Source organism: Dipodomys ordii, unplaced genomic scaffold, assembly GCF_000151885.1.
Source record: "Dipodomys ordii isolate 6190 unplaced genomic scaffold, Dord_2.0 Scaffold59, whole genome shotgun sequence".
Classification (NCBI taxonomy): domain Eukaryota; kingdom Metazoa; phylum Chordata; class Mammalia; order Rodentia; family Heteromyidae; genus Dipodomys; species Dipodomys ordii.
Genome location: NW_012267275.1, coordinates 3097729 through 3113612, shown reverse-complemented (window position 1 = coordinate 3113612; position 15884 = coordinate 3097729). Strand labels below are relative to the sequence as shown.

Here is a 15884-nt window from a genome sequence, read left to right as displayed (position 1 = left end):
GTACTATACACATATTTATAGCTGGGAACGTATAGACCAGCCTATGTATAAGAACACACCCTACTAAGTCTAAAGATATGTCTTCAATTCCACATTTAACACTTTGCTGTTTCACCACCAACACACCAGTTGTGTCACTGTTCAAAAGGCCAGCAAGTCAAAGAAGGCAAAGTCATCTCTAGAAATGCATGTCCTTACAGGTTGACTTCCCTGAGCAACACAGCTCTGACATGAAGACTGGTGTGCATTAACCTTACTTGGGGAATGGATGATCTTAAGAACAACTCTTCTAAGCAGTGAGAGATATGAGTCTCGGTAGAAGGAAAACTTGAACTGCAGTGCAGTTGATCATAGACCCTACAAAGCTCTAAAGCCTAGCAGCTGTTTCAGAGTTGCTCTTCCCTTAAAGGAAGGAAGCAGAGCCTCCATACCTTCTTCCGACATGGCTAGGAATTAGATGAGTGCATAATCTTGGGCAACTTCCATCCATGGAGGACAATAAATGTAAGAAAACTGACTGAAAGACACTCAGCTGTTTGCCATCAACTGACAATCCTGGTAATGAAAGGGTTAGTGTCTTTGAAAGAGTATTTGAGTAACTCCTCACAGGTGAGCAAAACTTGTTGCCTAGCTACTCTATATGAATGGAGCACTTATCTGTACATATTGGGGTTTATATTAAGGATATTTAGTGTATATGCATACTATGTATGTAATCATGTATTATGTATGTGCACACAACATGACTTCTGGGATGCATTTTTAGAGCTCAGAAACTATGGATTCACACCCCTCATTTTTTAAAGAGGTGAAAGTTGCTTTTCAGAGTGGTTACATGGCTTATTCAAGTCTCCTCATTTATGCAAAATGGAGAAACAATAATAAAACTTGTTCTATCTGACAAAGTAACATCAAAAGAGAGAATGAAAATTTAGTTTGAGTAAGGAGTAAGCAATTCTAAAGATGCAATAATTTAAAATTTAAATTTGGCTTCTTTAATTATTCCATAAATTTTAATCTGAGTCTTTCTTTGCTTTTTACTTTTTCCAAAATCCTTTGAGGTTTGGAGTAAAGTTTTCATGAAGAAATTTGTATGTCATGAAAAACATCACATTAGAATTTCTCATTTCTCACAAAGCCTTCTTTACAAAGCTTTGATTTTCTGAAGGCAGAGGCCTTGTTAAGTCTACAAAAGTCTTCTTATATTGAAGGAATGGGGTGAGTGGGCAGATCATCTTATTAAACTTTATCTCTGGACAAAAATTAAGCTAAGTCAGTGTTTCAAGTGAAAAATCAAGTGAACATAATATCAAATGACTATTAACAAACAACTGTGCTTTTAGGAATAAGTAAAATTAACTTTAGGTTAAAAATGAACTGATTAGGGTTTTTCTCGCACAGTGTATCCATTTCGCAATGTTACTGAAGACACTTCTTTAATTTTCTTTTTAGCAGTACTGAAGTTTAAGCTCATCACCTCACATTTACTAGGCTGGCCTTCAACCACCTGTGATATAATTCAGTCCCACAGAAACTTATCTTTTTGTTTACTTACCAAAAAGGACACATGTGCACTCCTAATACGCAACAATTTGTAGTAATTAGTTGTGTCTTAGTTACCTGCTTTTTATCTGAATTATAAAGTATTATTTTTTCAAACCTTCTTCAGAGACTTTTGTTCTAATTAGTTATCTTGTAAGTTTCTTCTGAACCATCCTACATTAATGTGCACATCAAACAGCAACATAAGCAAAGGTCTAAGTAAAAGTCTGCCTTGACTTGGTTATACAGAAGAACCAAAACAAAACGACTCTATATTTAATAAATTTACACTAAGCATTTTATCAAGAAAGATCTGAGGATCCAAAATAAAAGCTGATATCTCCCGGTCATAGTGGATCATGGCTATATTTCTAGTTAACACTGTAGTCCTTTTTCCTTAAGAAAGCAGGAAACAGTTAACTCCGGCATTCAAATAAAGGGCAAAAGTTTTCAAAGGAGATTTGGGAAGTTGCAGAGTAATTCTTACAATGTTGCCACTGCACAAAAGTTTTGTAATTCTTTTCAAAACTTCTAGCTCTATCAAGAATTTAAAAAAAAAAAACCTTCAAGGTAGAATGCCCATCTTCAGAGGTTTAAAACATCCTTGAAACATTTTGCAAATAACTTTCCTTTAAAAGTAGACCCACTGTTTAGTAAAAGCCAAAAATCTATTTAGAGCTATGATAAAATTATTCACACAAATATAGTTTGCTTATCAAAGATATGAGTCAAGGCTGGACTACGTTACATAGCCTGGAATCCCAGCATGTAGAAGTTGAGGGAGGAAGACCACAATTCTGAGGCCAACCTCAAAAGTTCTGGGTATTCAGAAAGTATGTCAGGCCAGCTTGGACGCATAGTAAGACTCTGCCTCAAAAAACAAAATACTACCTATAGACAGATATAGATAAGTAATACACATACAGACTCAACAAAAGAAATGAAACTGAATATATTTGCTGAATAATTTCTAGAAAGAGTTCCAAGAGAATTATCAGGAGAGCACCCTGTTTGGCTTTATGTATTGCAAGAAATAGGGCAGGAAGGAAGGGTACAATAATGAAGATCCTCAAATGAAATAGCCAGATTTACATCTGTAATTACCTTTTAATCACATCCTTTATGGTAAATTAATTTTAACTTGTTAGTGAAATTGATTCTCTTCACCTAGATTATTCATAAAGCCATTCATTCACTCATTGAACAAATGTTTCCTGAGTACCTACCACACATCAAGCAACAGGGACATAAAGATATAAAGATAAAAGGGACTCACAGTCAACTGAACCAAGATAGACATGACTGCCAACATGAGTAACATAATATAATAAGTACTAAAATAAAGGTACACATAGTTGCCATAGCAACAGAGGCAAGAAAATTAACTCTCTGTAGGGATTATGGAAGGCTTCACAGAAAAGATGACTTAACAAATAACTATGAGCTTGCTAGGCAGATACGATAGCAGCTGTATATGAGGCATTCCAGTCATAGGAAATGGCACAGGTAGAGGTCTGGATGTGAGAAAAAAGAAAAGAAACACACTCATTTCCATTTTCAAGATGGCAAACTAAGCCCACACTGCCATCTTCCCTCCTGGCCATACTGTAGAAAGGGTAAAGTGGAGAGGTGAGGAGGTAGGAACGATTGAATAGACCATAACATTAAAAGTAGAGAGGAGATCTCATCAGCCCAGAAACTTAAGAGCTCCTGACAGAATGAGGGCAGATAGTGCAGGACTCAAGCAGAATGAGAAATCCAGGAGACAGGTGAAACCCACACACTGCTCAACAATATGGAAAGCAAAAAGCAGGAGGTCCCAAAGCAACTAACTGAAGATTGGCTGAACAACCAACAAGGAAGCACTGAGGTCCACAGTGTGTTGTTCATCTACTACAATCCCCAGAGAGCAGCTGGGCAGAAAGAAAAGAAAAGCCAGGCACAAACTTTCCCACCGGGGGAAGTATGTTGCACAAGAATGCAAATTAAGAGTGCCTGAGAAACAGCAATATCTGAAACAAAACCTCATCAAATGAAAAGATTCAGGGGCTGGGAAGGTGGCTCATGGTAGAGCGCTTGCCTTGCATGCATGAGGCCCTGGATTCAATTCCTCAGCACCACATAAGCAAAAAGAAAAAAGCTGGAAGTGGTGCTGTGGCTCAAGTGGTTGAGCTGAAGAGGTGAGGACAGCACCCAGGCCCAGAGTTCAGGCCCCACAACTAGACCCAAAAGAAAAAAGAAAAGAAAAGACTCAGAATACCAACACAAAGCCAGAGTTAAAATTCATCAAAATAGAATTATCAAGTAGAATTAATTATTGAGTTAAAAACTATTGTATCCTTAAGACAGGAACAAGAAGTTATGAAAGATCCAGTTAGAAATCTTGGATATGAAAAGATATTGAAATTAAAATTTTAATCAAGCAGAGTGGCAGAACAGACCCAGCAGAACTAATGTATGAGCTAGAACATTAGGGAAAAAAAAGAAGGCCAAGGACAAACCAACCAAAAGACATAAAGGGATCTCTGTACTCCCAGCACTCGGGAGGCTGAGGTGGGAGGTTCAAAAGTTCATGGCTGGTATGGACTACATCCTAACACTGTCTCAACAACAAAATGAAAGGGAGGGAAGGAGGGAAGAAAAAAAGGTCAGAAATAGAAAAGAAAGAAGAACATCAGAGGAGTTACCCAGAAGCATCTGCATAACCCTAGGTGATGTCTGACGTCAGAAGATAGTCCTACACAGATCTAGTTCCTGTAACTGGTATGTAAGACATAGGGAAATGTGCCTTGGAAGATTCTAGAAGGAACTACAGTTCCTTAGTGAAGTGAGAGACTAATTGGAATAATAGGGTCAAAAGGAACCTCTGAATATATGATTATCTCCCTCCTCCCCTTCCTTCCCTCTCCCCCTTTCCTACCTCCCTCCCTCCCTTCCTCCTTCCCTCCCTCCCTTTCTCCCTCCCTTTCTTCCTTCCTTCCTTCCTTCTCCCTCCCTCCCTTTCTTGGCTCAATTCTTTTCCTTGAAAGGATTTGGAAGCAGTAAGTAAGGTTCATTACAGTTAGTAATGACAACAGAAGGGCCTGGATAGAGGTTCCCATGTATCAATCTTTGTGAAAAGGAACTGGGCTAAAATGGAATTCTAGGGATGGGATGGGCAAAAAAACGTTTAAGGTGAGCTTTGAAAATTTTACACAGAAAAATAAGAAAGGGTTAAAAACTGACTGGAGCTAGTCCTTCTAGAACAACTAGAACAAACACTAGTATTATCTCAGAGAATAATTAGAAAAATAGATAATAACATGTTGAATTTATAAAATAAATCTTGAGCCATATGATTCTAAAAGAAAGGTATAGGAGGAAAGAGAAAGTTAATTGCTCACAGAAGGAACTGTTTCAGGTATAGACAGAAAGAAAATTACTGGAGTTTCTAGGTTTTGTCCATCCTGCTTAGGTTTGTAATTTTGCAAAATAAAAGTGAGAATGGAAGCCCCTAAAGAATTCAAAGCAGTCAGTGTCATGATCTGACTTGTGTTCATGTTTATTCTGAGAGATTTTATTTGAGAAAGAGGCAAGCCAAACATAGGAGGCCAGAGGCCGATTTACCATGAAGCTGATGCAGCTCAAGTTTCAAGACCCTTTCCTTTCACCTTCTTCCCAAAGCCCTGGGGAACATGGACAATAAATTCCTCACATGGTTATATGCTTTTGCAAAATAAACTTTTTAAAACAAGTGAAAAATTTACTTCTATGATACATTCAGTATGCTATGAATTCAACAAAAATTGTCTCATTTAGTATTAGAACAACACAAACAACAAATTGTTAACCAATAGTTCTTCCTTTAATAGAAGAAGAAATGAAATTTAGTAATAAGTGATTTGCAAATGTCTAAATTTCTGATATGTAATACAGCTTGGGATTCCACATCTTAGGTTCATAATTGTTATTTAATTAAGAATATTTTTTTTCAAAATAAAAATATTTTCATTATATTCAGTTAAGATCACTGACTCTATTCTGGCTTAATCTGCCTTTTATCAGGCAGGCAGCTCTGGAGTAGCCAGAGCTACTAAGAGGAAATTTAGGTTTTAAAAAGCTATTACTCATGGCTTGCCCTTGTGTAGGTAAGTGCTGATAACTGCACCCCTACAGGAATGACTTTCAGAAATGCTTCTGCCTCCTGCAGTGCAGACTGCCTGGGCCTCGGATGCAAGATGCTGAGCTGAAATACTCACACAATGCCAACTGGAGAGTGAAGGAACTGAAAGGAAAACAGACTATTCTTCTCTTCTCTGTATAGGAAACATCACAAAGTGACTGATGAAGAGGTGGTCAAAGACTTCCCAGCCAAAGGGCAAATGCTAAAAAGAGTGTTAAATGTTTGCAACTTTTCAGTAGCTTTAAAAAATTAAAATATAAAATAGTATTTATTGAAATGAGCTCAGGAAATGGAAATAAGAGGGCTTTTTTTTCTTTGTTGTTTTGTTTTCTTTTTGTCTTATTCATTTAGCTGTCTTTCAGAGAGTAAAGGGAGGGGACACAGAAATGGAGAGTCAAAGGGTAACTATATGCAGCAATGGTACTCACTAGACACTATGTTAAAAATGAACTATAGAACTTGTGAGTGAGGAAGGGAGGGGGAAATTGGGAGAGAGTAAGGGAATGGGTGACATTGTACAAAAAGAAATGTGCTCATTACCTGACTTATATAACTGAAACCTCTCTGTATATCACTTTTATTATAACAATAAAAACTAAAATAAAAATTATAATTTGTGGTACTTTCTCTTTTCATTACAAATAAATATTTTGTTTATATGTGCATGCATCTGTAGCGCCTTACTATGAACTTTCAAAATTGTGAATTTGAAGCCCTACCAAAAGCTTCAAAGCACCTGTTTTAGGAAAACAAAATGAAGACCACTAGGAAAGATGATTATAAGGATTTAAAACCCAATAGATGCTGGAGGGGATGTGGACAGAAGGGAACCCTACTGCATTGTTGGTGGGAGTGTAAACTTGTTCAACCACTTTGGAAAGCAGTATGGAGGTTCCTCAAAAGACTCCACATAGAGCTCCCCTATGACTCAGCAATCCCACTTTTGGGCATTTACCCAAATGATCACAAACAAGACCATGCTAAAGCTACCAGCACAACTATGTTTATCACAGCATTATTTACCATAGCTAAGATGTGGAACCACCCAGATGCCCCTCAGTAGATGAATGGATCAAGAAAATGTGGTATATATACACAGTGGAATTCTATGTTTCCTTAGAAAGAATGACATTTCCCCATTTGTTAGGAAATGGAAAGACTTGGAAAAAATTATATTAAGTGAAGTAAGCCAGGCCCAAAGAAACATAGGTCCCATGGTTTCCCTTATTTGCAATATCTAGTATATGTCTGAGACAAGCAGAAAAGGTCAGATAAGTTGATGGTAGGCAAAATGAACCCCAAGATAAGGACTCAAGTGGTTTTTCTTTCTTGCTATTGTTTCTAACATATTTATAAGGTGATTTTTTTGTTGCTTTGATTGCCTCTCCCCCACAGTATAATCCCTATTTTCACTGTATTTGATGTTAGTATAATTTGGGGAGAGGAAGGGAAAAAACAAATTGTTTAAATAGGGATACAGGTGGACCCATTGCAACAATGAAATGTACAAGAAGATGCTATGTCGAAAAAATGAACTTTACCACTTTGGTGGAGGGAGTGTAGTCATGGAGATGGGAGGGCAGGGATAGAAAGAGAAAAACAAAGAAGAAGCCAACAATGCTTGATAAGAAATGTACTCATTACCTTGCCCATGTAATTGTAACCCCTCTGTACAGTATTTTCACAATAAAAAAACTTATTAATAAAAAGAAAGAAAACTTTATCTGTAAAAATAAATAAAACCCAATAAAGACTGCAGTAAGTTTATTTTATTTAAATTTATTTAAAATTTAGCCAAGTTTCTCAATCAACTGGATGTGGGGATGGGACAGAAAAGTAGGTCTACTAAGGTTTTAGGTTGGGTGAATGGAGAGGTTTTTCATCATTCACTATGAGGGAATTCAGTAGGTGGAAGATAAGGGTCAGGAGAAAGAGTTGAGCAAGAGAAGCAAACTAGACAATAACTATGTCTCTACTGGGAAACCCCAGTAACTGACTGGCATTTTTTGTGATCTGGGTAAAATGCATGAAGAAGTAAAGCCAAAGGATGGGACACTGGAAACAACTCACACACAACACACGGGTGTTTGTGAAAGAAGTATGAAGGGACCAGTATAGAAGACAGACAATTGGAAAAACCACACACACAAGAAAGAGCAGCCTTATTAAACAGAAGATGTTTGAGTAATCCTAAAGAGAGAATTATTACTAAAGTATTTTAAATTTGGCAAATAAGGATATAACTAGCAACCCTAAGTAAGAACTCAGTGCAATGTAAAAGTTTATGTGAGACTAGTAGGCTGAAGATCAATAGGAAGTAGACTCAGAAAATGCGGATAACTCTCAAGAATCATAGCCAGGAACAAGAAGTAGTCAAAATACTGGGTCACAGCAGGGCTAGCTTCCTTTATTTGTACCAACTGAAAAAATATCTATGTTATGATCCAGCAATTCCACTCCTAGGAAAGGATCTAAGTATCATCAAAAGGAGAATGGCTGTATCAATTACAGCTCATTTATACAATGGAATACTATGAAACATTAAAAAGAGGAGTCTGCATACACACAACACATATTACATAATTCCATTTGTATGAAGTTCAAGAATAGTTACAACTAACCTGCTGTTAGAGGTCAGAGTAGTGGTTATCTCTGAGGAAATGTGTTATTGCCTGAAAATGAGGACTAAGTGAACCTTCTGGACTGCTGGAATAAATGCTGTACTTTTTATCTGTGTGACAGGTATACTGATGTGTGGATAGGTTAAAAGAAAAAAAAAAAAAACGCTGTCATTAAGGTTAGTGAATTCAGCCAGGCAACAACTGGCTCACATCTATAATACTAGCTACTCGGAGGCAAAGATCTGAGGGTCGAGATTGGAAGCCAGCTAAGCAGGAAAGTCTGTGAGACTCTTATCTCCAATTAACTACCAAAAGAGCCTAAGTGGAGCTGTGGCTCAAGTCGAAGAGTGCTAGTCTTTAGCTAAAAAGCTCAGGGACATTGCCAGGACCTCAGTTCAAAGTCAGTACCAGCACAAAAAAAGATTAGTGAACTCTACATTCCTAACTTTGCTGTGTCTAAATAAAGTTAAAACAAAAAATACATAAATGAAAATGAAATTTGAAAGACCAACTTTATTAATAAAATACCACTAAGAATATCTCTGAAATACCCCAAATCTCTCTGAGCCTGACTTGCTTTACTTAACATACTTTTCCAGGTCCATCCATTTCCCTGCAAATTATCTCACTACCATATTTTCTTGATTCATTCTGCCCTTAAAGAGCATCTCACCTGTTTCCCACCTTGGCTATGAATAGTGCAGTAATGAACATGAGTATGCAAGTGTCTTTAGTATATCCTCACTTGTAAGGGAAGAGTGACATCACTGGATCAGAGTCATTTTTGTTGTTGTTGTTTTGTTTTTGTCAGTCATGGGGCTTGAACTCATGGCCTGGGTGCTGTCCCTGAGCTCTTCAGGATGTCCTTGAACTATGATCTTCAGATCTTAGCCTCCTGAGTAGCTAGGATTACAGGTATAAGCCATCAGCACCTGGCACAGGGTAGTTTTATGTTTAGTTTTTTGAGGACTCTCCAAACTGCCTTCTATAGTGGTTGACTAGTTTACATTCCCACCAACAGTGTAATAGGGTTCCTTTAAGTTAGTCTTAGAGAGACAAAGAAAACATCAGCACAGGTTTGTTTCATATGAAAAAGTTAAATCTAAATAATATACATATATGAAAACATATACAAGGCCACATGCATATATCCATCAATAAACTGGCTAAAGTATGGTACATTCAAGGGAGGAATTCAATGATGTAACTACTCTAAACAACTAACATATTTTCACAAAATGAATACCAGGAAGCCAAACAAAGGATGGGTAGTGTAATGGAGAATGGAAGGGCCTGTGAATACAATCACAATACTAAATGAATATGTGAAATAACAGAACCTGGTTATAGATAAGGTAGGCATAAATCGGGGGCAGGAGGAATGATAAAAGGTCTAACACTGATCAAGATGCATTATACTCATAACTGACATGTAAAATTGAAGCTGCCTCTGTATAACCAAAGATAATTAGAAAAAATAATAAATATAATGCAGTCCAAGTGAATCTTAAGTTGGCCCCAAGCTATTTGACATTAATATGCATAGCACCAGAACTGGAACTGCCTGAACCAAATGAATCCATCTGCCTCAGAGTCAACACTCCTTCCCTCCGGCAGTCTCATCAGTGTTGCCAGTTTATTCGTTATCAATCTAGAAATCCTGTCTCCTATGCCTACTTCTGTCTCTGGATAACCTATCCTTCCCAACTGCACAACCTTCAGAGTGTCAGAAAGAGCTTTCTAGGGCTCTACCTCAGCCTAATATTTTTCATGTGTGAAGAGCAGAGTTCCTAATTCCCTTTACTACTGTGGAAAGGCAGTTTAAAAGACAGCTTTGTACCCAGCAGATTCCCAACAGAAGTTTGTGATCCTCTCCTTTGATGTCTAGCTTTCAGATCAAATGAAGAGATAACAGCAGGCATTTGAACCCACAGTCATTTGGGGTATTAATCATTAATATATTATATTCAGTTTTCTTAAGATTTAGTATAGTACCTGCATGCTCATTAAAAAAAGAAAAAATAAGTACTTACCATTTTGTCTGGTTCCAACAGCAGCAATAATTACTGGAACTGAATTTAATGCTCTTTTTATCACTGGAATATAATTATCTTTTACTTCATGGAATGAAAACTTGTCATTTACATTGTATTTGATCACAATGATGTCGGCACTCCCAATTAGATTTCGAGATGTGTACCAATCACTGTCAAAAATGTCCTAGACCAAAATGCAAATAATAAACATTAGTTTAGTGATCTTCAATCATAAAGTCAATTAGAATATAAGTAATGTAGTAATTTTAAATATTTTCCTCTCTTTTTATATAAATTTTCCTCACTTGGCTTTTTCTGCTGATGGATGACACTCTACCCCTTGAGCCACAATTCCACTTCTGACTTTGTGATGGTTAGTTGGGAGATAGGAGTCTTTGAGATTTGACTGCCCAGGCTGGCTCCAAGCTGAGATTCTCAAATCTCAGCCTCTTGAGAAGCTAAGATTATAGGCATAAGCCACCAGCATCTAGCTATAAATTTATTTTCAATTAGGTAACTATATATTTTAGTGCTTTAAATTGCCATATACTGTGTATTTTGTGGTATTCCATATATTCATACTTGAAAAAGTCACATGTACTTTTCAGCTTTATACTGTGCATATGTAGTGTATCTAGCAGAGTGGGGATAATATACCTCTCTCAAACCTGCTGTTTTACAACATGTTAACATGGGAAGGAATATATTTGCAATTCATGTATTTTGCTTCTACATTAAAAACTCAAGATAAGCCTTCCAGTTGTATAATCTTTCTTTTGTTCCAAGTTGATAATAGTTGTATTTATAATTTTTGGAACCATAAGCAATGTTATAGAACCTATTCCTTAAAGTTTTGCTGCTTTGATACTTCAAAAATAATTTTTAAGCCAAGTGCCAGTGGCTCATGTCTATAATCTTGGGTATGCATGAGACTAAGATCTAAGGATTGTGATTTGAAGCTGGCCTAGGCAGGCTTTTATCTACAATTAATGCTCTTATGCATAATACAAATCAGAGCTTTGACTCTTCCACAAAAATTGTGAACATTCACCTCACTTTTTTTTTTCTTTTTGGTCAGTCATGGGGCTTGAACTCTGGGCGGGGGTGCTGTCCCTCAGCTCTTCAGCTCAAGGCCAGTGCTCTACCACTTGAGTCACAGCACCACTTCTGGTTTCCTGGTGATTTATTTCAGATAAGAGTCTCATGCACTTTTCTTGCCCAGGCTGGCTTTGAAGCACAATCCTCAGATCTCAGCCTCTTGAGTAGCTAGGATTACAGGTGTGAGCCAATGGTTGCCGGCTCACCTTACTATTTTTTTTTTTTTTTGGTCTGGTTGTGGGGCCTGAACTCTGGGCCTGGGCGCTGTCCCTCAGCTCTTCAGCTCAAGGCTAGTGCCCTACCACTTAAGCCACAGCGCCACTTCCAGCTTTTTTCTTTTTGCTTATGTGGTGCTGAGGAATCGAACCCAGGGCCTCAGGCATGCAAGGCAAGCGCTCTACCACTGAGCCAACTTCCCAGCCCCTCACCTTACTATTTTTAATCAATTATTTTTGGTAGAAATGAAAGTATCTAGAAATGTGAAATGAATAAATAACATGATTGCAAACACAAAAAGGAGTGGGTGAAAAAGAACTACTTAGTAATGAGCTACATCCATAGAATTTGAAGCCTATTTCTTAAAAAGTGCCAAGTTATAAGGCAACGAGCCAGAACAAGGCAAAGGATCCATAGAAAATTACTTCTGAAGGGAAGTACAACTTTCTCATTCCAACTCCAAGGCAGCAACAGCTATGTCAAAGAGCAAATGCTCCACTGGTTTCTAGAATTATGAAGGAAATAAAATTCTCCCACCCCTTGTAAATCAGTTCCTGGATTTCCTCTTGGGGATTACACAACATAATGCTTGGGGCCATATTTGGAGAATTTAACTCATCTTAGGAAAAAAAATCTGAATTTCTACAACATACCAATTTTATCCTACTTGATTACAGAGCTACACATACAGCACCTAGTAGAATTTACGTTTTGCAAATGTATTATATTGGTATAAATCTTAATGGGCATGTGAGGAAATTACCTCTGTTAAGTGTTAAGTGATACATGACTATGCTAAAGTTTTATAATAAACACTTTATTATAGTAACTACCACTTCTGGAGCACTTACTCCATGCCAGAGTCTAAGCTTTAGAACTTTTACATGTACTATCTCATTTACTTCTTGGAACAGCTCTAGTAGGCAGAGATAATGAAGAATTCTCTAGAGATAGGGAAAATGCATAGATTGAGAGACACAGAAGCACTAAATGAAAATGTCAGAATGCAAAATCACTTCCTTTTGGTAACAAAGTCTTTTGTTTTATTTACTCTCCTAAGATAATTTGATACCGATATATGGTATATATGTCATTAATATACTAAACTTTGCGATCTTTATCAGCATTACTACTACTAAGAGAATAAAAGCACTTGTCAATGAAGAGACCCATTAAACCTAGAAAATTATACCTGATTTTTAAAAAATTAGGCTCTGATACCACTAGAGTCAAACCATACAGTATAATATTTAATAGCTTAATAAATCAAATAGCCAAATTCCAGTCTACAAAGGTTTGTTTGATCCATTTGGAAGATTTCATTTCACTATACATAACACAAAGGATCATAAGTATGAATTTTTGCTAATTTAAACAGAAAAGGATTAATAGATCAAATTAAATACAGGAAAGGCAATCCCAACCTCCTAATTTGCTTTCCTCTACATTTATTTGCTTTCCTCTACATTTATTTACTGTGTTCACTAAACATTTGTTCAGTAGTGTGTGGAACAAGTTCGTTTTCAGGCTGGATGATCTTTTATAATGAAAAGACCGGGAGTAAAAGGAGTGCTTCATTTTCTGGCACAGACTCCTGCTAGAAAGCAAGTTCTCCATGGATACTTCTTTTGCACAGCAGTATCATTGTCATCTCAAGAGCTCAACCGCATCCTAATACTGAAAAGGGTGTTTTTAATTTAGTTTAGCACATGAATACAACCTTCCTTTAACTGAAAATTTGTATGAACCATTTGTTGCACAAGAAATTCTTCTAGGTACATTCTATATATTTTATTTAAAAACATATGTTATCTCCTGATAGCTATAATCCCTTTGTTAAAAATCCATTTTAAAAGTAAACAAAACAGGCAGGTGCTGATGGCTCATGCCTAGCTACTCAGCAGACTGAGATCTGAGGATAGTGGTTCGAAGACAGCTGTGGCAGGAAAGGCCGTGACTATTAAAAGAGCCAGAAGTAGAGTTGTGGCTCAAGTAGTGGAGTGCTAGCCTTGAGCAAAAGAAGCTTAGTGACAGAGTCCAGGCCCAGAGTTCAAGTCCACAATCAGCACTAAAAAAAAAAAGTTAATAAAACAATCAAAAAGTAAAGGGGGGAGAGAGAAAGGAAGGAGGAAAAAAAGCAAAATCTCAAATCAAAATGACAACTTGTATTTTTTTTCAGGCACTAAGTTTCCTCTTTAAAAAAAAAATCAGTCTTCAACTAAAATATATGTAACCCCAATACCAATAAACAGGAGTGTAACCCCAATACCAATAAACAGTAGGATGTTTTTAAATTCGGTTATGTAAAAACATTTGAAATAGAATGATAAGGCACACTGGAAATACTTTTGTGTGTTAAGGAAGAGACTCCTTTGACCTTTTACCAGACACTCCAGAATCAGACTAAGACTTTTCTGTAGTTTCAATTATCACAAATCTGAAAGATTTTTTTTTATTTTCAAATTAGTAATATTTCTGATTTCAGATCACTACAAATAAACTGCTAATATCTGAGAAGGGTTTGCATTATTGAAATTAAAAGCATTACTTAAAATGTTTCAGAGGTGTTATGTTACAAATGTGTCTTTTAAAATGAATCTTAGTCCTGGTCTTTTCTCCTCCTTCCATGCTATTTCTGCAGTGTCCCAGTGAAAAGTATTTTTATGTTGAGCTATACCAGGGCTGTATTTATAGAACATCACAGAGGCATGGGGTGTGGGGCGGGCGATCAAAAACAAATAACAAAAACAATGCCCTCAGCTAGTGGAACTTAGTGAGCCTGTCCCTTTGGGGTTGACGCATTCAACAATCCACTGTTTACCTAGGGACAATCTACAGTTTTGAAAGAGTAAGGACTCTGTATTCTCACTGGGACTTCTTAACCTTACAGGAGTTGTGACTCTCTCCACTCCCTCGGCCCGATGAAACAAAAGACCAGATTAATAGTACTTGAAAAAGAAAAAAAAAGTTTAAAAACTCTACACAAGTAACACCGACACTTCCCATCCACGCAAGTGGGGTAAGGAGGAAGGAGGGGAAGTTCCCTAACAGGAGCGTGGGGGACGCTTTTTCGGCCTCGGCTCAGAGCAGCTGCTCCTTACCCAGACGGGACAGTCGTGAACCACGAGCTTGACGTTCCCAAACGCACTGGCCTGATACTCGGTGAACACCGGACGCGCCACCGTGCCGGTCGCGTTCAGCAACAAGCTGCTTTCGTCCCCGGAGACCAGAGGGCTTCTCCCCAGGTACGTGCGGATGAGCCCCGACGGCCGATTGTCCTGGTGGAACGCGTCGCCCTCGTTCCCCAGAGCCACGATGTGAATGGACCTGCAGGGACAGAGAAAGGGTGCGCGGGGGCGAGGAGGAGAGCCGCGGTGAGCGCGCCCATCACTTTGCGCGGAACAGGAAGTGCGGGGGGCCGCGCGCCGCCGGGGTGGGCACCGGTCCCCTAGCCCCCCGGGCGCGCGGCACGCGCTGGGGCTGGAGACAATGGCTGGACGGCGGTACCTACATGATCTCCAACGCAAGGGTAAAGCGGCGACTCGGAGAAAAGCAGCCACACGCTTCCTCACGGTGTCTCCGAGCCCGGCGGCGGCGGCGGCGGCGTATTTACCCGCAATGTGCTCATCACCCCCCGCGCGCCTCCACCGCGGCGCGGCCGACGCAGAGCCGGGGCCCGGCGAGCGGGCGAGCTGACCGGGAACCGGCGACCCCGGAGGCGCACGGACGAGCGATCAAGGAGTGCCCGGGGACATGGCGGGAGGCCCCCTTCCGAGAGTGGCGGGGCGCGCAGCAGGGCTGCAACCCCGAGTGAATTCAGCTGACCGCTGCCCCTCTCCGCCGCGCCTCCCCGGCGGGGCAGCTGTCGCCTCCCACAGCTGCCTCTGCTCCTCCTCCTACTCCTCTTTCTCTCCTCCTCCTGGCAGACACGCGGGGGGGAGGGAGGGAGAGGGAAGGCTGGAGCCCCCGCCCTCCGGCGGGCCCGGCCCCGCACGTGCGGGCTCCCCGAGTCCGGGGGTAACGTGGCGGACGCGTTCCCCGTCAAGGTCCCCAAGTCCCGAGTGGACGCAGCCGGATACAAAGGAGCGGCCGCCGCGGAATATAAATTAATAAATACAACGCTGAGCCCGAGAGCGGCCGGCTCCAAATCCGCCTGCAGCAAGTTTGTTCAACTCACAGGCTGTAACCAGAGCCAGGAAAGCGGGGTGG

The 15884-nt window shown here is 39.3% G+C and overlaps 1 protein-coding gene across 2 annotated transcripts in view; it reads right to left on the bottom strand.

Moving 5' to 3' along the window:
• Rhobtb3 (Rho-related BTB domain containing 3) overlaps positions 1-15472 on the bottom strand; it is a 62756-nt gene extending 47284 nt beyond the window's left edge. The window contains exons 1-3 of one of the 2 annotated variants that reach the window (XM_013022075.1): positions 15187-15472; positions 14777-15002; positions 10359-10545 (exon numbers count right to left, since the gene is read on the bottom strand). In XM_013022075.1, the coding sequence (XP_012877529.1) occupies positions 10359-10545; positions 14777-15002; positions 15187-15188 (415 nt within the window). In that variant the 5' untranslated portion in view covers positions 15189-15472. The remainder of the gene's footprint in view (positions 1-10358; positions 10546-14776; positions 15003-15186) is intronic. The other variant, XM_013022074.1, reaches the window with a different exon arrangement.
• Positions 15473-15884: the final 412 nt, after the last annotated feature.